This window comes from Opisthocomus hoazin, chromosome 6 (assembly GCF_030867145.1).
Source record: "Opisthocomus hoazin isolate bOpiHoa1 chromosome 6, bOpiHoa1.hap1, whole genome shotgun sequence".
Taxonomy (NCBI): Eukaryota; Metazoa; Chordata; class Aves; order Opisthocomiformes; family Opisthocomidae; genus Opisthocomus; species Opisthocomus hoazin.
This window is the reverse complement of record NC_134419.1, coordinates 46,640,954-46,666,007: the sequence shown is the minus strand read 5'-3', so window position 1 is coordinate 46,666,007 and position 25,054 is coordinate 46,640,954. Positions and strand designations below refer to the sequence as shown.

Sequence of the window (25,054 nt, the reverse complement as noted above, 5' to 3'; positions counted from 1 at the left end):
TACTCATGTATTCTTTCCTGGAAGAGATCAGAGATATCTAAAGCAAATGAGTTTCACTTGAGTCAGAAAGCCAAAGTGAAACCTATACTGCATTTCTGTCCTGCTTATGCTGAGGTATGCGATACTTGCCTTGGCTCTGTATAGAAATAAGCTTTACATTATGAAAGAAACATCGTCTTAATGTCTTGACAAGCAAGGGAAACTCTAAGGTTGAATTCCTTAAAAAAAGGGCTTAGATATATTACTGGCATGACTTACAAAATGGCCTTACCAAGTCTTCCTTCATTTCACTGGTGCATCTTGATAAGCTGCAGCTACTACTTTTTCTTCCAGAGAAAAAGCAAGGAACTATCTTTTTATTTTAGACATTTTACAATTTTACTTATTCTTTCTGTTCTTCGGTATTGTATTATTATTTGTGCTCTTCGTTTCCAAATATTTACACAACTGAGAGCTCTTGTTCCATATTCCTTCAAAGCAAGACGTACATTAAAAGAATAATATTTGCCATAGAACTCCTAATGTTATGAACTTTGGCATTATTTATATGAAGACCTTGGTTATTAAGAGGCAGAAAGTTGCATCTGAAGCTATAGCTCAGAACACTTCAGATGACTCCTGGTCTTTGGAAGTCTGAAAGAAGTCCAAGGCTTCAGGTCTGAAATCTCACAGTACTTCCCAGCGCTGGGCAGGAGAACTCAAAGAGACTGGCTGGCTTGGAGACTGGAAACATTGATATAGGCAGATAAGAAGGAACGGCTGGAAAATGCCTTGCAGCACAGGCTGCATAAAATCCTTCTTTGAGGAAAAGATCTCCCATTAGGTCTAACCAAAGCAGACGAATATAATAATATACAATTTTGAAGTGTTTAGGCTGTAAATTGACTCAGTGGACATCCCCAGTGTCTCAAAAGCTAGGCTGTAAATTATACTCTTGATTCTGAGGCGAAGGTAAAATTGCATGTGAATAACAATGCTGAAGCATTGTGAATTCAGTGATGTCAGTACAACCAGAGTGAGCATATGACAGCACAGAAGTAGGCCATGCAATGCAAGAGCAAGGAATAAGGACAAGAGTTTATTAATGCCCAGTCACTACAGTAATGTGGTACAGACTATGGTCACTGTTGAGGAAAAAAGAAATATAAATTGCATGTAGGTCTCCTCCTGATGGTGTTAGAGAACATGTTACTAAAAGCTACAGTACAAATACAGGATTTCCATGCCAGTTACATACGTTATATCCTGTACTTTATTATCTTCGGTCGTCAATAAAAACCCTCTCCATTATAGCTATAAAATATTGTAAGTCCTCATATAAAAAAAAATTAAAAATTGGGTTGTCTTGCTGTACTTTATTATTTATCTGTGAAGTTTCACAAGAATAACCATGTGGGGTATGAGGAAATCACTCCTTGTTTACAGGACTGTTGGCCAAAGAGGAGACTGCTAAAACTGTTCCAGAAAGTAAGGGTCAGCACAGCCTGTCGCTGTCGTGTGCCCTGCAGCAGACAAACTGTGCTCTAAGAATAAAGAATCAAAACATAATTACCTTTGTTTCAAGGGACAGTACAAGCATTACGAGTTTGGAAATTTCTGCCCCTTTTCCTTTTCTCAAATACTATTAAAATGGTCATTAATAAATTCAAGTAGTTTAAGCTTTTGGCATTTTCAGCAGACAGCTGGATTGGTTTACTATGAAGATGAAAGCACTGTTACCCTCTGCAGCATACACTGGGGATGACCGTGTCCACCTCCACTGCAGCTTTCCCCAGTTCTGGGGTACAGCGATGGCTTCCACTGCCATTAATATATTCTCTGACTGTATTTCTTGCAAGAAAGTACCAATTTCTATGGCCAAATCCACTAACCGCTATGTAATAAAAGTGAACCCCCCCATCTTATTAATAACTTTACTGCTGTTGTAGCTATTTCATTTATATCTCATGTATGAACTTTGCTATTTAAAATACAAGCCTCCTGTTTGGTATGGTGATTCAGAAGTGCCAAGCCTAAAACCTGAAAACTGGGTGTCACACTTGTTTTTATGTGAGTTGACATCAAAACAAAGGGAGAATAGTCTCAGTATGAACTTAGAGTAACAATGCAGTACAAAAAGAAAAAAGTTTGCATCACCTTATATTTTCAACAAGATAAAGAACTATATTATTCTATGAATCATTTTAAAATATAATTTAGACAAAATCTTGTTCTCTTTGAGGAAATCTAACAGTTCGGCATCTGGGCCACAACAGAGGACAGGGATGGCCTTTAAGGCTATATGTCAGACAATACAGATAATGAGATCATTGGCCTGTTGGGCTACGGAAATTAAAAAAAGATCATAAAAGCTGAAAAATCTATACTAAATATTTGCTTTTTCCCAATGTCCTTGAAGATGAGCATTTTAAATTCATGCCAAGATAATAAATCACTTCATATAATCTCACTGTTTTCCCAAATGAAAAACAGTTTATAGGGAAAATTCAATTTTATTGAAAGGCAATTGATATTAATGCCATTTTCAAAACCAGTTTTTTATTCCAGGTCTGCTCCTTCAAGCCTTAGTTTTATTTACTGTGGCTAAGACTCTGAAAGAGTTCTTCTTTTGTTCATTTTCATAATTTCTTATAAGAGAAAGAAATGTTCATGTAATTTCTGAAATTAGACTAAAGGAAGCTGGGGGATGATTTGGGAAGAAGAATCCAGTTTTTTTTCCCTACTTATACAAGAAGTAGAGAAGTGTTATCTGATTGAACGTTTGTATTCAGAAGCACATCTAGCACATGCCTGGCCATAAGCACACACCATCACCTCATTGTTTATCCAAAATTTAAACTTAAAGCTGTAGGATTTTGATGAATAACACTGAAATTTTCCACATGGTGGTAAGTTCATTGCTGTTAGAGCCTGGTTAGAGATACTCAGCCCTTGTCAAAGACAGACCTGGCAAATCAATCACTCGGCCAACGAAACTTGCACCATATTCTACTGAGGGTGTTCACACACTGATATGAGTGTGATTTTCACAAGTAAACTGAAGGTGGCTCCATAAATCAGTGTAGAAGTCCTTACATCATGTGGTAGGCTGCCAAGCTCTGTGACGCTACGTTGGTCATCGAGCAGAAGAGATCTGGGATGCGATCCTCTGTTAAGATAAACTGCCATTACTGTGTTGACTACATCAGCTGAGAGCATGGCTAGGTGGCTAGATACCAAGAGCATTCTGAAAAGCCCTTTACTTGTGGATGTATTTGTTGATCTAAACATGATCCTGCAAGAATTAGAACGTTTCAGCTTTTGGTCATGGAAGTACTGAAGAGTTTTTCAGTGGTTAATGCTATGAAATGTCCCCATACTTACCTATACTTCCTACTTCAAATGCTGGGATTGTTCTACTGACTGCGTTTTTTCAGAGTTATTTTGGATTGTTTTGAAGGAATTCTACACAGAAAAAAAAAAAACAAACAGGATATACACCTCTCATGATTCTGCTCCACAGCATTATCCTGAAGAGACATAGGCTTTCTCTATTCAGTTCAGAAAAAGTTCAATTTATTTGATTAGCTGTTCTCCCAGTTTACTCGAGTGTAATGCTGCACGTAAGAATTTCCACACCAGACTACACTTGAACTCCGTAGGTCAGATATAATTTTTAATTATGTTATAGGTAAATGACTGAGTTCAGAGACTCTTTCAGGGGGATTACAGTCTGTTTCCAAGTCTGGGAACAGCTGTAAACTTAGGCAGTGACTCGCATCCGTTCTGATCCACCGAGTTCAATGGGACCACATGGGTCAGAAGTAAAGCAGAATTTGGCCTACCATTTCATCTGTTTCAGTGCAAGTTCCTTCTGTGTTCTCTACATAATTAAGTGCCAGACCTCAGAGAAAATGTTGTCCCATTCACTGTAAAATAGGAGGGTCCATGGAGGAAAATAGTTGCATTAGAGAAACACACAAATGACATTAAGACTACCTAGTTTGATGTTTTCAAACCTTTTTCTTTTCTTCTGCAAACAATGACAGTTTCAATAGGGTCTGAAGTGATACTCTTAACAAATAATACACTAGTCTGTCATGTGGTTAATATAAACGTCTCTCTATTCAAACATGCTGAAAACTGAATAGAACAGTTAACGTATAACAGTCACACATCCTTTGCTGAGTACAAGAGCGCATCTCTAACATGAACTGAAGATATCCTCACCATTTCAGCTCTCCATCTGTCATTCAGTCAGACATTTCCTTCTCTTAAATACATCGCTCTTCCCCTCTTTCTGGGTCATTCGGGGGTGCTGAGTGAACACATTCTCTCCATAAAGACATTGGTTATGATATGATTCTTTCTTCAACAGAAATCTTGCCGTGTGCTTCCAATATGTTGCCAAAGGTGAATTTGCAGAGTTTGGTAGGATTTAGGGGCGAGAAAGTCTTACATCTGGATAGAAAAGATTTAATTTTGCAGCATCCATTTGGGCAGGATTCTGCACTTTATTGCAGAGAGACCATCTCTTGATGAAATTAACGGTGAACAATTAATTGTGATTGCACTTCACAAATCATTGAATCAGAGCTTTATATAGTAGCCAGTTTTTTTATTACAGGTATGTCCTCAGGGCTTATGGGTAGAGGCAAGCTCACTTTGCTCATGTCCTGAGCTGGTGGGATGCAAGTGGTGTTGACAGAAAAGTCACACTACTGTCGGGATTCAAAGCTGTCCCACCTAATACACCTCATCTTTCAGAGGGTTTCTCTGGTGGGGGCTTGCGGCTATACCCACCGCAGTCAGCTCAGCTCATGCACACTGAGATTGTGCCCAGCTGTGACGTACTGCAGAAACACGTCAGGCTGAGACCACTCCCACCGCACTGCCACGACAAAAGCTCTGTGTCTTTGAAGAAGGGAGTCCAAACGAGGCATGCTCCACCCCGGGGCGTAAAGCACAGTCTGCCCTCAAATATATTTTTATTGAAAACACACAGCAAAGATTACAGCCATAGAAAGTTCTGTAAACAAAACAATTGCATTCATTTTTCTCTTAAAAAAAAACCAACCCAAAACCAAAACTGCAAAAGAAATCAAAAATAAGACTTGCTGAATGAAGACTGTGAATAGTAATTTTTTTTTACTGTCTCAACAAAAAAAAATGACATACACCTTCAGCATTTCTTTTTGAAATTTACTTGACAGAGGTTAAAATATTGCTTTATTCTGACTCAACATACAACAGCACTGCGTGATCGATTGTGCTATTCTGGGAAGCCTTGAGACTTGTGAACGGGAAAGTTCAGGGCACATTAATAAATTTAACAATTAATTTGCTGCAAAGGAATATTTTAATACATTCTGTATATACTGTAGATTTGTTTTTTAATCAGTCTTCTGACGTTAACCAGGGAAAGCTATTTAGCAATTATTTATTATAGTTCACTTTATTTTTCCCCATGAATAAGCAGATATTTTAATACTAATAAAAACTGTAACGTGTGTGTCACTGAACCCAATTCATTGCATTATTGACATATTGTGTTACAATTTATGGGGGGAAGAGGGACTCAAAAGAAAACGAATGCAAAAAATGCTTACAGTGAGATTGGGATATGGTAACAAGGAAACGACTTTTCTTCTCTGAGGCCTGGATCCCCTGCAGGGAGTGATCTGGTGCAAAACATCTGCTCTTATATAGAATCAGATCTGTGTATGCTTGTGGGTCTGCCCATACTGAACCATCTGCAGGGCTGAAGCTTTAAAGTTCACAAGCCTAAGCCATGATTAATTAAAGTGGCTGGAGAGCGGAAAGTGGGAAAACATTAGGGCAGCATGGACACTTATTGGCTGGATTTTGATCATGTTGGATCTCCCTGACTCTTCTCTGAACAACCCATAATAAAAAGTTAAAAAAAAAAATCACACACACACACTGAGAAGTGCTCCTTGAGAGCTTACAAATGCCTTTAAAGTGTAACAGTTCAGAAATGTTGAGGGGTTGGTAACGAACAACGGATTTTCTGTTCCCACTCAAAAAAACCCCAAACCAAAACCCAAACCCAAACCTGTTGCAATACACACTTTTGCACTTTCTCTTGGTTTTCCTTACTCTCCACCAAGGCAGCTCTGATAGGCAAAGCTCAGAAGATGGAGTGGCTGCGGGCTCCTGGCCACGGCATCTCTACAGACCCCAATCCCGCTCCACACTTGGCCAAATCCAAAGCTCCTAAATGTTTCCATTGGCTTTCTTGGGCTGACTGACACACTAAAGTAAGGTCGAGAGTCAAGCATCTGGCTCAATTTAGGGATTTATTGTCATAAATGTACAGTAGGTACCAGACCTCAGAAGCAGACGTCTGCGTGCCTGTTTCCACGGTGTGAACCTGGAACCAAGAGGAGAGGGGAGCGGGTCTGTGCTGGGGGGACAGGCCTTCCTCCTTGGGGTCTGAATCCCTGGCCAGCAGCTCCCTGCAGCGCTGCCCTGAAACCAGAAATTAATCTAAGAATGGTCTTGGCCTTTACTGGAAAAAATGATGCATAGCCTAAGCCTTCGGACAGCCCAATGGGACCGTGGTACAATGCTCTGTAACTGAAACTGTGTGTGTAAACCTGCCTAGAAAGCACCTGATGTATGCTTCATCCCTCCTGGAACTTTTCCCTTAAAAAAATATTTTGTTAAAAAACACTATGATATGAGGGCGATTGACTATTTGGTTTCTTCTAAGTAGATGCTCTTAAATTAATGCATATAAATAATTTGTATTTAATCTCCTCCCTTCCTGTTTAGCAAAGCATCGAATGCACAGATCTCTTGTTTCCCCTCCCGCAACCCCCACACAGAGTCACTTGGTCAATACCGAGTCTCTTTGCGTTTCGCTTTTTAAGACAAATTGTGCCTCTCGCTCCAACTTGGCCGTGGGGCTCATGGGCAGAAAGGCCGTGTTCTCACTCGCGCTGCTCTCTGCTTCTACGCTCGCCAGTTCATAGTCCTCCGACCGCCTCGCGTCCGTCAGGATCTGAATCTGCTCCTGCACAGTTTCTAGCAATATTTTCACTTCGTGTTGTTCTGCTATAAGACAATTACTGACTGGGGAACTCACATTGACAAGTTCAGCTGAATAGGAGTTTTTGCACCATTTGATGCCTGTTACTTCCGAAACATTTTGCATTTGCATGCAGGCTACGTCCAAGCCCACAGCCGGGATGATGGGAACGGAGTTGGCCCTTGAAGCTGAATAGCCGACCAAGTCCTTCTGATCCACGTTATTAAAATAAGGGGTTGTCTCTCTTGAAGGCAGTTGCATATTTATTGAAGTATTCTGAGGAGTTTTTAAACCACTGGAGGAATACCTGGAAAGAATAAAAAGAAGTTTTTTTGTTGCACATCAGGCGGTCAGATGCAACCGGCAGCAGCAACGCTGTGAACTGTGCTGGAAAGACACACCTCATTTTTCTCTCACGCTAGGAGCACTTGGTAATAGCATGGCCCTGGGGAAAACAAGAGACTCTGGAGACCTGGTTTTGATTTTCAGATCTGCTGGTGGCAAACCACTCCTTCCCTCTCTGTCTCTTTTTGCCCAGCAGTACATGAGAGTAACAACAATTCCTTTTTAAAAGCTTTCAGGAGCAATACTGTATTACAATTAATTTTGTTTGAAATTAAATTTGAAATTCCTTTCCTCCTTTCCTAAACAGGGATATGGATCGATGATTTCCTCAACATCAGAACTCTCAATGTCAAATGGCTATTTTAGGAAAACACTTTAAAAAGGTACAGAAAGGACAAACCTCAAACAAAATATGGCTGCATAAAAATATGGCTGCATAGTCTTTATTTACACAGAAATGACTGTCTGTGCTCCCCTTCAGACAAGCAGGGCATCTAAGTGCAGCATACCTCTGAAAAACATGCCTTTTTTTCGATTGCCCATACTCCGAGTGTTGGCCTGATTCATTTTCTTAGATCTCATTGGGAAACAGAGCTAATACACTGGGCACAAAAAAAGGTCCATGTTTTCCTGATACTGTAATTCTGTGTTTCAAAAAAAAATTCTTTATCCTCCATGAATACACATCGTAGGACGATTTAGTTATTGTGAGGCAACTTTTGGTGAATTTTTATCAACATTTGCAATTTGCTTCAAAGCCAAATTAATTATTCTAATCAGAAAGCCTTTTCACTACAGGAAATACTTAAAAAACAGAAATGGAAAGTATACTAAATATAAAGTAAAGGAAACAATGACAAAAAAAAAAGATGTTTCCCATTTGAGAAGCAGTATTATCAGAAATTTGGTGCACTAAGAGTTACTATATCTACTGGTCATGATTGCCAAGGACTGCAGATATTGCCTCAGTAACAGAACATATTTTATTTATAATCAGCTTTGTGATTACCTCATTCTTTAATAAGGCAAGCTAATGGTGAAGTCTAGTATGTTTTAACCCTGGATGAGGAAAGCAACACTTAGACCTGGTGTGGAAGGAGGAGCTGTGAGCTCTGACTTGAAGGGTATTTTTCTGAAAGCTGCTTAAGCCTGCTGGACTTCACTAGGGATCACCTTCTGCTTACAGATCTGCCTTGCTGCTTTCTGGCATTAGCAGAAAGAGAACTAAGGAAAAGAAAGGGAAATGCATGGAAAAGCCATAATATTAGTGTACAATGCTAATTAACTGGAAAGGCTTCCTTTGGCCCCATCCTTCTGGCGAGCTGTCAGAAGGAGAGAGAGGAGGAGATAGCTTTTGGCTTGTTTCCAGCAGACCACCGCTGACTTGTAGTTAACTTGTCTACGGTGGCACCGTGTTTGTACCACTGCTTGACACGTTAACCTGTACATGAGCATGCACGCAGTTCCATGCAGCCCCTGTACGGAAACTCTCCAGGCATCCCCAAAAGACCAGAGAACGCAGCTGGGAGCTCTTTGATAATGAGGAGGTGCTGTGATCTTTGCTGCTCTCTGATGGACAGAGATGTTGCTTTGGGAAGTGGGACCCAGGGAAATAATATAGCAAGTGGCCTTTTTGGACATGTGATAGAACTTGCACATGCTATACAGCTACATCTCTGCTTTACAACTGAGCCAGCTAAGACTCAGCTTTTGGTTAATTACATTTGCACTACGCTTAGTCACGCTTGTAGCCGTTCATGAAGGGCCTTTTTAGAACAGTTTTCAAGAATCAGTATGAATGAAATACTGATCAGGGATATTATTCCCGAGGGGGGACGATTAAAAAAAATAAACAAAAACAAAACAGTGCAGACCTTTGGGTTGTGCCCATTCTTGTTTCCTTTGCTTATTATATAATTGTTCAAACGACTATAGCTGGAGAGATCGCATCAGTTGCATTATTCCCTTTTTTGGTAATTCGGGCCCTAAATATATTCTGGGCTGCACCCTGAAAACAAAGGGAGTGAATGTTTTTAATGAATTTCACATGCAATGGATGTATTTTATGGATGATATATAAGCAAAATGAAGAAAAGTCTGAATTAAAATGGGTTTGGTGAGAAAACAATAACATTTGCCAATTCCATAGTAGGTATTCAGTTTTTCTTGGTATTTTGAAAACTAATTGGCAGCAACAATAACATGTAATGCAATGCCTGGCACATTTTGATAATATTTTTTGAAATACAGACAGACACACCAATTTTATGCCAGAATTCGTATTTTTGCCCTGTGCTCACAGGGCTTTCAAAGGAGGACTGAGGTTGAAGTCAAGCACATACACTGTGTGCAACAAGCAAGGTATTACACTACTAGGGACATTACATCTAAACTGTGTGAGACTCAGCTTTTGGTTAATCACAAACTGATCCATGCTTCTACTTGTGACACCAGACGGCTGCTGTTTTCAGACTGAGACTTAGACCTATAATTGCAGAATCTTAATTACATTTTCCTATAATTAACTTCCCAGCACTATAGTTCCTCCTAAGACAGATATCTTGTTTTTATCTGAAAAACTATTTTGTCTGAATAAATTCATTCACATGCACGTTATTTCAAAGCGCAGCTCTCTCTCCACCCTCTTCCTAAAACTAAGCAAAAAAAGAAACCCAAACATTTACAAATATGCAACAGTAATTATGTTATACAGTGTTTAAAAGTCTAAATTAAAGAATGAAACTGAAAGAAGCATAGTAATTTCACTGCCCCCTTGAAACAGATATTAAAGATGGACAGAAGTGATCGGAACTTAAAATACAAAATGGTTTTCATTTAGCATAGTACCAACAGATTTGCCATAAGCCCTTTGGCTACAGGTGTTCAGTATGTGAGCCTGACGACAAGGTCCAGTAAGGTGAATGGGAGTCATTCCAGTGGCCATACCAGGCTTTGTTTCAGCCTTGTAACCACACATACCCATGTATACACCCCCTGTTTTCTATGTAGATATGACGCATTTGTTCTTGTATACACAAACACGTTTGTATCCATATATGTGCACATGCACAGGCCACAAGGCACTACTACTAACGCTTCACACCGTGTAGCGCAAACAGTCGTCACTGAAAGCATGCGATCAAGCCGCTGCCCACTGAACTGCAGGCAAACTCCTGGCACCCTCGGGGACTCGAATTGGTCTCCGAGACGTGACTGGCATGGGGATGGTTTGTTTTCTTTCAGCCTCTCATTTCAAGCAGGTTTTTAAACTCTTTCAAGTAGCATACCGATTAAACAACTGGTATTAGCTGTATTTGACTCAAACTCTGCAAATATTAGATCCTGTTGCAAATAATGAGATCTGGTGCTTCTTGAAGGCAGTAAAAGCTTTCTTCTCAATGTGGGGTGGGAAGCGGAGCACTTTTACAGGTCTAGATAAAAACTAATCAGGTAAATTAGCGTCTTTTCTATCAAACATAAACGTACAAAATCTGACTAAACTTCAGCCAGAGTTGCTGACGGACGAACTTCAAAAGGCTCACAGAATTAGGGAGATAAACCACTTTGATTTGTGCATCCATATAGGGAAAGATAGAGGTGAAAAGAGAGAAGGAAAGGAAGGAGTGTAACTTCGGCAGGGAACAAGGGGACTTTTCATTTGGGCTGGAAATCTAATGAGACTACCTACACTATGAAATGAACAGATATTTAGCTGGTAAAAAGCCATCTGATTCGGGTGAAACCTCTTCTTGAGTTAGAGGAATTCCACATAGAGTTAGTGAATTATTTTAAATTTTTGTTCAGAGATTAGATGTGTACTTATATTTTGGTTGAAGAGACTACTTCACTGATGCAACACAAAATAACTTACGAAAAGTTTTGTTACACTCTTAAAAGGCTTCATTTACATAAAAAACATCATGAGTAAAACTGCAATAAATCAAAGAGTTGCTTTTGTTTCCATGTCTAACATTGACATTCAAAAAATTCATTTCTGTGGGTACTGGTTGAAGACTTTTGGTGTCATATTTGTGATATGCACCGACTGCTGTGACTCCCTGTCACAACACCACCTGCTGATGCACTCAGAGGTCTCCTTCAGAGAAAGGTCCCATCATTAGAGTTGATATTAGGAAGCTCTAATTCTACAGACATCCCTAGTGCATGAAATATGGATGAAGTACTGTAGTGGATTGAGGCCAAAAGGGGTCATAGTCTGGTCCAAGTATCAAATTTGCAGAACTGCAGATTTAAAATCTACGCCAGTACGAGTTGATACTTGTAATATCACACGCTGATTTCCCAAAGAAGAGTAAATACAGCCATGCACACAACAGCTTTGCTGTTTTCTGCCTCGCTTCTCAACCTAGGAAGAGGCTGCAGCAGTCTCCAGAGCCCGTGTCACGAGCCACTGCCGTGGAAGAGGGCAGGCTGTCGGCCTGCCCCTTTCAGGAAGGATTGCATTCGGAGGCACAATTTTCGTAAGGACACTTCACAATGTACACAGATTTATTTAAAAAAACATGGAAGTTGGACTTCTGAAATATTTCCTCTTATTTGCCCAGTGCTGATGGAAGAAAAAAACGCTATGCAAAGATTACTAGATTACTAGAACTGCACATCCTGACACCACTAAAAAAAGCATCAATTACAAAGAGTAACATTGCCAATCACTTGCAGTTTGTTCCGATTGCTCCTTCTACAGCCTTTCAAAGGCTTAAAAAGAGTAGTCAGCCAAATAAAAACATACTACCTTCAAAGAGCCAGTACGCTGAAAACATTCTCCTGCTTTCAGTGCTATAAACCCTGGATCCACAGTACACTACAACAAAGCTGGAAGGACTGTAACGGCAAAGCGTATTACCCCCGTAACAGCAGCCACTCACAAGCTGGCTCTCTTCAGTTATGTTCTTACTTACCCGTGACAAGGTATTGTGTCCTGATCTGTGATCCTTGACTCTTCCAGCTGCTGATACGCTGGTCCTGTAATTCCATTGAACCTACCCCGAGGCAAGGGAGGAGTCCTCCGAAAGGCATTTCTGTGTAGCATCCCACTTTTTTGTCCTGGGCTGCAGCATGAAGAGAGACTTCTAGGAACGACACCAAGAGTACAGTAAAAATTATCACAGCAAAAGTGTAAATTTCTTCAAAGTAAAGATTCAGGATTAATAATGCATGGATTACTGTTTTTATAAACTTTGCTGTGGCGGTCTGTGACGTCAGTAGAAATTCTCTATGGAAATATAATACTATGATCCACAGCTAGCTGCTGTTTATGTCGTATTTAGTACACCACCTCTCTTCTAGGAAGAAAAATAACTGCCTGGTATATTAAATGCTTTCTCATACTCAATGAAGGATGCTTCTTTTTCTCGTGCTACATACCATAATCCTGCTATACAGAGTTGACTCCGCAGACCAGATAAATCAACAGCACAGCTCCATCATAACTACAGCGGAGCTCAAAATCAGATCTGAGATTTAGAGCCCACTGTATCTTCTATCAGCCTACAAGGTCCTGCTTCCCCATACAACATGAAATTGGGAAAAAATGTAAGTGAAGAATACAAGTGAAGCTTATGAACTGCAGCCTGAAGAAACTGACACAAGTTTTCTCCACATTGAACAAGATTTCTTGTCTATATTGTTTTATTCTTGTTTTACATACATTGATTTTTTTCTTCTTTATACATAAACACTGTGTTGTTTCTTGATGCAATATGATACAAACTCAGATATGATTAAAAAAAAGTAATAGTTTTCTACTTATTTTAGAAAATTGCTTTTGTAAACACCATTTTTGTACTGTTTTGGATGGAGAATGGATCTTTTCCGGTTTGTGCAGGAATTAAAAGACAGCTAGAATCCGCATAGTTTTGGTATATTAACCAAAAATTCAGCTGTTGCTAATGCAAAAGTAAAGGAAAACAGAATTAAAGGAAGATATAACCTATTTCTACTGTTACCAGGACACAGTACTGCCCAGTGTGACTGGCTATTCATTTCCCAGCAACTTATTCTCTTGATATATCTTGCGTTGTAGAAATGCATATGTATTACCTCATATTCTCTCATATCCTTAATGATGTTTTAATATAGGTTTCGTAGATGCATTTTAAGAATGATTATTTTTGATTACGTGAATAATTTCAACTTCTGACACAATTCAGCTATGCAAAAGACTTTTGATAAGCTTGCTTCTCTTTTCCTGTTATACAGTGACTTAAAAGCAATCTGCATTTTACACCTAGTGGGAACTTTATTTATAGTTAGGGCCACATCTACTCCCAGAGCAATTCTTGCTTGGACCAAGTATGTTGGACAAATTCTCTTGGAGCATACTTTTCCATTAAAACCAACCTTTACTCCCCAAAGTCAAAACATAAGAAAGAAATTCAACAGTCTCTATCCTACTGCTCAGGCTAGTAGCGTTCCATCACGGTCTCTGCTCTGTTCTCTTCCACACTTCTACTTCCCTGATGTTTTTTAATTGAAAAAAATCAATAACCCATAGCAATAGCACTCCCTCAAGGATTTTTGGTGCTTCCTTAAATAGATTTTTCCTTAGTTATTAGGGAGGCTGCGAAAAAACTTTTTTAAAAAGACTGAAGTATCGGCCTCTTGATTCTGAAGGCTGAGTTCAAGTTGTGAGTCACAGTTCATATTCTGTAAAATAACACTACAATATCACAAAAAATTTGAAAATTTCTGCTCAGGAGAGTCTGGGATTATTACAGCAGGGGATCTTAAAAAATGCAGCGAAATGAATAATTCCTGATGGATAATGAATTTCAGGGATTGTTAATTGATTGCAGTATATTCATCAATGTACTAGAAAAGTCAACAAGGTGATTAACTTAACAGGTTTTAGACTGATTGCAAATATTTGAAACTAGAAAGGTATTGTTTAATTGTGGTTGGTTTGATGCCCTTGTGCATGTTCCTTGCTGGATGAGAGCACACGGTCTCCCATCTCATAACACACCCATGCAAATTCACAAAAGCTCTGCATTTGCAATAGACATAAGTGTAACACATACAGGTGTACCCGAGATAGTTGGTATAAACTGCAGGAAAGATGCATATAAATGCCCGATCGAGACTTCCTTCAAATTGCACCAAAACTCTCGTTGGTGCATCTAACACGAGATGCTGCAGGCTGCTAAAGGTGCGTGGGCTGGTTAGGCTGAAGGGATCTGGCACACGCCTACATCATCCTGCAATCACAGCAGCTCCAGCACCAACAGAGCTTAAGCAACCCATTTGTCGCTCATGTGAGGTTCTTAGGCTTTCAGCATTTCTGACAGAAAAAACGGAGGAGAAAATGAATAAAAATCATTTGTGGTCATGGACAAGACAAAGTCACTAAGAAGGACCAGGAAATATTTATAGACAGTGCAGCTGCAAGCTGCAGGATAATGCTCATTTCTTGAAGCACCAATGACAACAGAGCAACAATTTTTGTTAAAAGTTCTATGAAAAAAGTGAAAGTTTTTCGTTTTTCACTAAACTGCTATGAACGTCAGCATACTCTTCCTCCAAAGTGTTAATACAGTTCCTCTCAGGCTGCTGCTCTATTGCTCACATGAAGCGTTCCTCTCTCACAGGCAAACACTGCCTCAGGGAATTTATCCTCCTTTAGCCATCATTATGATTTCTTCCCTGCCATACTCCAGTCTAACTGGGTAAAAGAAACCAGCCCACGTAACTGAGCTGTTCGATTAAACAGGCCAATAAGGAAAGCCGTAGCAGACAATAACAAAAAATCAGAATATGCTTGAACTGGTTCACAAGTAATGCATAAACTAGAGAGAAATACAGTTCTGATGAATTAATGGTTTGAAAGAAGTAGTTCAACCATTTCTAAAGTTAATTAAGAACTTGGGATTCACGGTCACAAATTGTTTTGTGTGAAAATTTTGTTTAGGTTGAGCAACTGAGTAAAAACCAAAGTCAGTCGCGGCAGGTGGAGTACTCCCTTCTCAACATACACAACTTCCAAGTGCAGTTAACCATGTTCATGAAGAGGAGACGACTTGTAGTGAATTTACAGTAACTCTGGGAATTCTCCTGTATTACTTTTTAATTACTAAACAAAATTGATTATACATCATGTTATGAATACATTCAGAAGTAACTTTGCCAAGAGGAACATCAAAAGCATTAACAAGAGAATGAAAATTCAAATGTTCAAACTTACGATGGGATTCCAGTCCTTCCCTTCTTGTTTAATAAGCACAATGGAGCTAAAGAAATAGTGCTTACAACCATGGTTTTGTGTATATCTATTCTACTTGTTCTTTCCCCTTTTTTCATGATTCTAATTCATGAAAAGAAAGATACAAAGTTGAAGGAGGAAGAAAAGTTCTAAAATTGATTGCAAATGCTCTGGCTCTGTACCTGCAAAAACTATACAGAGAGGCATATTATATTACATACCATATTACCTACTATATTACCTACTGATCATGAGATGCAAACATTAGGGTTGAAGACATGTTTTTTTCCTTGCAAGACAGAACAGTAAGTACATACCCCAATGACAGAGCTAGTTGCCAGATAGAATATCTTCTGACATTCCCTAGAAACCACATTTTCAGGCTAAGTTAGACAACCTACTGCTAACATTTGTACAGATTGACTATTCAGATTTTCAACCAATTTTCAGGCTTAGTAAAAAGTATCTGTATGTGATTAAAAGAATACTAAGATTGTAAGGAGACTGTTATGCTAAAAGAGCTGTGGTATAAGAGAACTGAACTTAAATAGTTCTATCCCTTTTTTCTCCATAGAGTCCTGTATCCCAAGCATTTAAAAATTACTCTTTTCCCGTGTCTTTGCAAAGTAATCGTGCACGGTGTCAGTACATGATTACTGTCTGGGAAAACATCTCATCTACAATGGCACCATGACCTGTGTTTCCTAGCTCGTGTTTATGAACCGTTACGGCTGGTCAGGTTCTCAGCCCAGGTGATGGAGCGGGACGGTAGCCTGCTGTTTGCTGTACTCTCCTCTCCCTTCGCATATGCAGGAGAAGCTTTCCTGCAGCCAGCTATACCTACAAAACTACTCTTCATTTCTGAAATGGGAGCATTGTTGCTGCCATTACATATTCATGTCTTCAGGAACAGCATGTGCTGGGGCTGACTGGGGACTTTGCAACCCTACATTAATCCTTGAACATTACCAATATCATCTGGTCACCATCCCAGTTCCACCAGATACGTAGATACACATAATAGGAAAGGGAACAGAGCATTTGAAGACACCTCAGTGGCACTGAGTTTAATCATCTGCCATAACTGCAGACTGAAACAAGACAGACTTTCCAACACTTGCTACGGAACACAGTTTACTCATTCCTCATATTAGGCTCATGAATGCAATTTGAGTCCATAGTAATCAGGAGGCCATTTTAACCAGTGGTGTATTCTCATGCTATATTCAAATGAAGTGACAACAGTGTCTCATGAAGTGGTTTTAATGTTTCTGACTTATAATGGAATTGTCTTGATAATATTTCCTCTCATCTCACTTATCTTTTCAACAGGTGCATCACTGTGACTTGGTTATCCTTTGACCAAATAGCATATACTGAACCATTTCTTCCTCATTTGTTTCTTAAATTTTGTTATGATTTGTCCCCAACATTGACTAATTCTTTGAGAGCCCCATTTGTGCTCCACTGGTGAATGTCTTCAGCCCAGCACTTACCTTCTCAGTGTAACCCCTTACTATGCCTTTTAATGACCTCTGTATATCTGCCTTATAGCTTTTCTGCCTCTCTCTACTTCCTCCCATTAAAGGCATTAGGCACGTGACAACAAATCAAATGTTGACTGAGGGTGTGTAGAGATCTAGCTCACCTACACCGCACAGAAAGAAAGTTATCAGTGTAGTGTTGCAGGAACTGCTGCTGGTAAACCTGATGATAATTCTTAGCCTTTTTTACATCTACCCAAAGAATCTGCTTCCCCCACGTTTGTCCTAAGGCTAGTCTTGACTAGTCTTCTCCAATATAATAGGTTCTCAGTTCCTTTAACAAATTTTTCCTCTCCCTAGATATATGACATTTGCTGTTCCATCACCACATGGCACAGCTCCCATTTTGGTAGATTTTGCTACCAGACTAGAAATTTCATGAACCAGTTCTCATTCCAGACTTCTTTGATCAATATTAACCAGACTATTTTGACTTCCGGGCTTTGACTTCTGCATTTTACTTCCACTTTGACTGTAGTAATGTTGATTTTCATACATTTGATTCTATTCCCATTCTACTTTCGTCCTGAAATAATCATCCTAACTGAAAAATGAAATATATTCATTCAGGATTACCCTAACTGCTTTCTATATTATCTCTGTCCCACCATCAGCTTTACTTCTTCCTGTAGAGTACTCCTCTTCTTTATACAGCAAGAACAATTGACTGCTTTCACTACTACCAGTACTACTTAACTCTCAAAGATTTCTGAAAATGCTCACTTCAGCATGACTTCTTGTCCTCTGTGATATAGTTTGTTTCTTCCTCCACACCCCATTCCTTTTAGGCATTCTTTTTAGCAGATTTCTCCAGAAAACTATGTTCATTCCTTGGGAAAATATCAAATCCCTTATACTTTCTCCCTTTCGGGCTTCCTCTGCCGTTAGTTGCTTTAGTTTATCAATATTTGTTCTTTGAAATTCAATAGCTTTATTTACTTCAATTTACTCTTTCTTTTAATTTAAACTGAATCAATTCAATTGGTAGCATAAAGAGTAAAATGCTTACTAAATAAAAAAAAGTTTTTACCATGGTTTTCATGGTCTTAAAAGTTTATTAAAATGCAAACACAAATTATTTTGAATTCTAGAGTAAGTTGATCCTATTTTGGCATTTTTGTAAGACAATACAGCTGCTCTAGGCTGAAAGCCTCTGCACTTGGCTTTCATCATGGTATTCTCTGAAATGAATCCCTCTAAAATCAATGATGACTGAATCAATGAACGAAAGTCACGATGACTAATTACCAAGAAAACTGCTTTTCAAAGGGATCAAAACTCAATCCCACAATTAATAAAACTCTAAGTTGTTGCTATCTGTTAGAAATTATGACAGTACGAGTTTTTTCCTTGCTAAAATCAACAGATAATTTGAGAAGAATTTTTGAGTGAATCGTATACTTTACGGGAAGTTTACCGATTAAACACATTTGTTACTTTCCAGTGCTGACTTTCCTAAAGAGTTGTTTTACATATGCAAGCAGATGCTCTAAAATTCTTCTACCGTAATAACAGTGCCTAACACAGGTGAAATATTTTAGGAGCAAGTTTCAGTGGAGACTCAAATTTTCAGTTCAATCTCTGCAATAATTCTTTGCATGCAGCTGAGGTTGCCAGAGACAGAAAATTGTTGTTACCTAGTCATCTGAGTGAAAGAACTAGGTGATCTCTGTCAGTCAAATTTCAGCATCTCCAAATGATTCCCCCACCTTGATAATCTTACTGCCAGGCCAAAATTGCATTGGTTAGGAACTGGAAACAGACAGCTCCTGATTTTAAGAAATAATCACCCGTCATTAGTGCCCTTGAGAACACCAGCGGAGAAAACAGTTCTGGATGTGGAACAAAATCTTTCCGTAGCATGCAGAAACAAAACAACAGTATAGTTTAACAACAGCATAAAATAGAGAACCTGCAGAGCTGCTGTAATTTTTCCAGGCTCATGTCAGGTTTGGAATGGAATGAAGGAATGTTTAGGACAAAATGTATCCCACTAAAAGAAGAAGTTTCCTCATCTGGCAACATTTGACCATTTGGCCACACTGAACGCTATTTAGAAACTAAAGAAACTGAGTAAACTAGGAAGCCATCACATGGTGCATAAATTAGGCAGCCTTACAGGTCTTCAAGGTTTAAATCTGTCACAGGTTTTATAAAGCAAGGGCCTTGTATAATAAATCTTAAGTTATAAAACTACAAAAAGAATTCTTTATAAATTAAGCTAGTCATTCCACATCTTAAAATAGTTCTGAAGCAAAGGGTTAAGATAATGCAGTGCTTGACATCTGCAAATAAGATGACTGTTGGTTTTTGCGGGGTTGGTTGTTTTTTTTCTGGGAAAGAGATTTTGTGTTAAAATGAGCAATCTGGGATACTGCATTAGTTCCATGTAAATTCAGTGTGGCTTATTCTGTAATTTCCCTATGGAAAACAGGGAGTCTAGAGAGTCATTCAGCTTTTATTTTAAGTGATGTTCATAAACACAAGACGTATTTTCAGTCTTTAGTTTCTTTCCACATTTTTAAGTTTAGGTAATGTTGTGGAACAGCATCTAAAACATTTCAAACCTGGATATTGCAATCACGCTATTACAGGTAACGGAATGTCACTGTGTTTTCTCTGATCTTCACCTTTTGACTAAATTGAAATAAAATTCCCCCCAGAACTTCTGTGGAAAGCATTCTAGGCAACAATTCCATAGTTCATCTATGTTCAGTAAAATTATTAAGCATATTTTGAAAATCTCTTTGCAATAAGGAATAAGCCCTAAGAAATGGATCTGACATGACAGTTGGCATTATTTTTTTCATGCCAAATTAAAAGCTTAAGTAAGGTAAAAGTAGATAGGATCCAAATATCCCTTCCTGGCTCATATGCTTCACTTTGGTAGGCTCAGCAAATAATTCATTCAAAAGAGAAGGAACATGTAGCTGACTGGGAGACTGCAATGAAAATGCACCAAGTACTACAGAAGCTAGATGATAACCTCATGCAGGCTTTTTTTTCCCATAATTTAAAAAAAATTATCCTTTTAATAAATAAGTCTTTCCCTCCAGATTATCTAGCTAAAAATACTCTGAACTCATTTTTCTCAGCCTTTCTTCTCCCTCTGTGTGCTCTGGACCAGATGTTACCACTGCCATTTCACCAACACTATTGCTTACACCAGACACGAGTTTGGTTTCTAGTCCCGTAATGAAGCATCTGCACTCTTTTTCATCCAAAAAATTCTAATCCAAATGCCATCCAGTGATGGGTGACTTTTCTCTTTTTTCCTCTTGGAAACAACCATCCAAACTTTTTAAAGACTAGTTTTCAAAGGCCAGCATGTGTTCATAAATAAGTCATTATTCATTTCAAGTAGTATTTGTTTAAAGAAACAGTGAGACAGGCTTGAAGTTTGCAACCATTCCTTTCTGCATGGAATGAGTCACTAACTTCATGAACATCGATAAGGAAAGCCTTGTTCTGAATGGTTGCTCAGCCTACAGTTGTTTCATTCACTGGTGTGTGTCTACAGCTTGGATGGCATCTTTAAATGCTTCCTCTAGGACTTTTACAAAACACAGATAAAGCCCGTGAGCATTATTATCACCTTTTCTGTCTGCAGCTAAGAAAATGCTTGGGCATCTGCTTAACGAGTCAGCTGAGGCTCTGTCGTACCACACCATTCAGCATCTCTCCTAGTCCCAGTGCACAATGATCCCACACACCAGTTCAGCGACATCCCTCGCAGCCTGCCAAATCTCCCATCAGGCGGCTGTTTGCTTACCTATGTTGCTTGATGGGCTGTGTTCCTCTGTCGGGAGACAAGGCCTCTGGGAAAGACTGAGGGCCTGAAAAACTAGACTCCATAACTTTGTCCAGAATTGGCCCAGGATGCCTATCTGGTTTTGAATACTGTGGCACAGAGAATAAAATTAATTAATACACAAAAGGCAAAGTACATTGTTCATGCTATTCAATCAAAATTAGTATCGGAGCGGGATTATAAGTGCCCTAAGGCATTTTTAAATTAAAATTGGGCATTGCAAGTAATATATTCATTCACTATTGTTTACATAGTGGAAAGTGGCAGTACTCATTATCCTCATTACCTTCTGCACATCAAAATGCCGATACTGCATTAGTAGCAAAATTACTGACTGATCTGCCCATAATGACAGGGAACACCGATTCCTTTAACTAAGAGCCTGGGTTTGTGGCTGTCCATGCAGAGACTGAGAGCCCGAAACATGTCTCAGAGGACCGTCAGCACCTTCTTGGGTCCTCTGGTGATTTCAGTCAAACACTGCTTATATCAGCATGCGAAAGTACAAAAACCAAGTCGAAACAGCATTTGTGTCATCAGATAAGGAAAAAAAATATTTGAATCCTATCCGTAGATATCATGTCTATATCCCTTCTGAACAAGTCTGAAACTTTTGACCTGGGAGTATCTGTGCTAGTAAGAACAGTGTAAACGTAATTCTTCTTGTGACAGCTGTAGGCATAGGGCAGTCTTCGGGCACACAGTGAGACACAAAGGTCTGTGAAGCAGACACCGGACACGAACAAGAACAGATTTGCTTCTTCTTGCTTTATGATTCCACTGGAAATTCAGCAAAAATTGTGTCTCTGATGCTGAATGGAGCCAGAGAGTCAAAGTATAAAAAGGTTGCATTTTGGCTTGGAAGAAGAATCAATGTTTTTAGTAGTTACTGGGCAATATCTCAGAGATATGAGAGGTTAACCCACATTTTCACTCAGATATGAAAAAAACTGCACTTTGCAGGTTTTTTACATTACTTTACAACAACCTGCACTAAAACTAATTGGTCTATTTTTCTTTAATCTATTTCTTTCTGTATTGAGTTTGTCTTTTTAGTATTCGATACCTAGATATCCACATTATCTTTATAATAAACTGGTATTGTGGAAGCTATTACATAATTAAATATTTTAGTAAGAAAATACAAATTAAAATAACACTAATAATAATAAAAAAAAATCACTGTGGTAAAAAATGTCATGCTATTGTACAATAGCATAAGCATTTGTGGAGAAGATAATAAGATTTCTTTCAAAGTGCAGTTTTTTGTTGTCTAAAAAAAGACCAGTAACTCCTTAAAAATACAGAACTATTTTCTGATTCTCACTTATTCTTATCTACGTTTCCCCAGACTTCAGCAAAATCAAAAAGGAAAGTCATACAAGGTTACTCTCTTTTAAAAACAGGTAAGAAGCAATTTTAGTCCATCTACTCAGGCTTCTTATGACCGATTTCTACACATAAAATAAGAGATCTTCAAGATTTTCTCCAGTGCTCTTCTCCCTCATTCTGTTGTATGAAATAATACCCAAATAAACAGGATCAAAATCCTTGCTTAGGTGCTTCTGAAGGCAAAGCTATGAGAGCGGCAATACGCAAAATGTTGCTGCACGCATGAAGTAAACACAGCTGAAATAATAAGAAGAAACATATTCCACTTTTATTTCTTTCAGTTACCATGATCTTTGTTGTCACTTGTAAACGTTGTAGATAAAATATTCAGACAGAAGTATGATTTTTAAGGTACCCCTGTCTGTGACGGTTTCAAACTTCAATAGTTATCTTGCCAGCTGCAGAAGTGAAACTGTCTTTGCCTTCTGACCTGAATAACTCAATTTAAACTATGTAAAGAATGGGCTGTTAGTGTTAGGAAGCTATTTATGTCTTTTTTTTGTGTTTGTTCATGATACCAAATTGAAGGCTTATAAGACCACGAGCATGAAGTAAATCATGAAGGGTAATCAGAGATAAGCTGTGCCTTTTGCTAGATCCACGGTTAAGGTGGATGTGGGCCAGAGCGATGGTACACAGTCTTTCCTCATCACAGCTGAGGAAAACCAGGACACCAGAAGCTGCTCTGATGCTTACTAGCAAACCATACTGAAGGTCCAACACCCAGCACCACCCAGGCACAGGCTGCAAAGGATATTTTTCCCCCTAAGCGAACATTTCTTTTACACCATTTTGAGATACACCACTTACCAATTACCATAACGGCCATAACATTAATTACAATGAAAACGTGAATCACAATTTAAATTGAGGGTGTGAATATACAGAGAATTTGAACAATGTAACTGAACTTATTTGGACGTATCACATTGTTCATATATTTTAACAGGTTTAAACACCGTTGGGTTTATTCTCCTTTAGCTTAACCATAAGTGCCACATCCCTTCTCTGAGATCATCTCTGGAGAAAAATCTTTTCAGATTTCTGTGAGGAGTTTACAGCAGTGTCAGCTGGTGCCCCCAGCAGTGCAGGATAGGATTACCCCCATCCGTAACCCAGCAGAGCCCATCCCGCTGCTTCCACAGCCCAGTTTTCACCTGGGCTGAGCTCTACAGAGCCCTCTGACTGCTGTGAGCTGCTGAATACTCAGCCATGATAGGGAATAAGCTGTGAAACACTTTCAAAGGACTGTTCCAGTAGGTTGAAAGCATCACTGAAAGCTTAGCTGTATTATTTGGGTTTTTTATGGTTTTATTGTCTTCTTGCTTAATTATTTCTGCTTGTTTGAGCAAATACTGAGAAACGTTGATGCATATTGCTATATAAATTAAAGAATAATTATAGCATTTAAAAATAAACCATTCTGAAAATTTTCAATTTTCCATGGTTTCATAGAGAAAATAATCTGTTATGTACAATTACTCATCTCTTTGATAATAAAATCCCCCCTCCACAGTTAGTTAATGCTAAGCGAATCTGCACAGGCATCCTGGGCCAGGACACAAGAAATCAGCCTCTGCCACTGACCTACTGTGTGACTATGAGCAAGTAATTCCCCTGCTCCGTGCCTTGTATTCTTTGTTCTAAAATGTATGGTCTGTGGGTAACAAATGCCGCTCGAGTGCTACAGAATAGCTTGACACTGTTTTCCTAGTATTATGCAAAACAAAACGCCCATCCCTCCACCCTGGCTTTTCTTAGCTCTTTCTCCTCAACGATTTTCCCAAAACAGTAATAACAAAAAACTCCAGAAATGTATGTGGCATTGGAAGAGAGGTGATGTGGGGATCCCATTTCAAAAAGGACTGAGAGGGCAGAGGAGTCAGCTTTAAATTACTTTCAAAGAGGGTGCCTCAAGGAGGGAAAGAGCCAATGATCTTCCTGGATGGGCTGACCTTGCACAAAAGCCCTTCAGGTGGCATATTTAACGTCCTTACAGCTGTTTGCATATGCTCTATATGTTTTGTTGCCAACCCTAGCTCTAGACAGAGGCCAGCAAATTCAGGTTTGTCTATTCTGGCAGCTCTTCCTGAGTAGTCACGCTTTATAGAAATGGGAAATTTGCTTTTGATCTCAGCTGATAAATCACATCGTAACTCAGGCAAAACCACACAGCAATCTTTTAAAAGATTTCACTGTATCTGTTGCTCAACGTATATTAATTGCATTTCTATCACAGTGACTAAAAAGAATTTATTTCCTACTCCTATCAACGAAAGGCAACAAGTCACAAAAGGAGCATTTTTTTTCCCCCCTTCATTTAAGAATATCAGAAACCTGGAGCTAGTGATCACAAGCTATTAGACACAAGCGTAGTGAAAAGTGAAACCACACACTACAGCATGAAAAGGATATTAACCACCTCAGAGGGAAAGTGGCGGGGAATTATAGATCCACTTAGTACCATGGGAGAAGGTATTAAAATCCACAAAGGTGAAAAAGGCCACTTTAAACAACTGCAACAACTCTCAGAATCACTTAAGGAATTGCAAGGCTTCAGCTGCCTCTGGGTTTTTTTTTGTTGCCTGATGTATTTGTCAAGTTACGAGAATTTAAAGAAACCCTGTAGTCAAAGGAAAAGGAGCTCTTAGTCGGGAGCGCGATGAAGACTGGTGAATCACAGAGGGCCACACCACCTCCCCTAAACCCTT

At 39.0% G+C, this 25,054-nt stretch overlaps 1 protein-coding gene across 3 annotated transcripts in view; it reads right to left on the bottom strand.

Moving 5' to 3' along the window:
- Positions 1–835: 835 nt before the first annotated feature.
- The window catches only part of NRG3 (neuregulin 3), a 435,046-nt gene continuing 410,827 nt past the window's right edge, over positions 836–25,054 (bottom strand). For 2 of the 3 annotated variants that reach the window (XM_075422987.1, XM_075422986.1), the window contains exons 7-9: positions 20,913–21,040; positions 12,298–12,468; positions 836–7,340 (exon numbers count right to left, since the gene is read on the bottom strand). In XM_075422987.1, coding sequence (XP_075279102.1) covers positions 6,833–7,340; positions 12,298–12,468; positions 20,913–21,040 — 807 coding nt within the window. In that variant the 3' untranslated portion in view covers positions 836–6,832. The remainder of the gene's footprint in view (positions 7,341–12,297; positions 12,469–20,912; positions 21,041–25,054) is intronic. The other variant, XM_075422988.1, reaches the window with a different exon arrangement.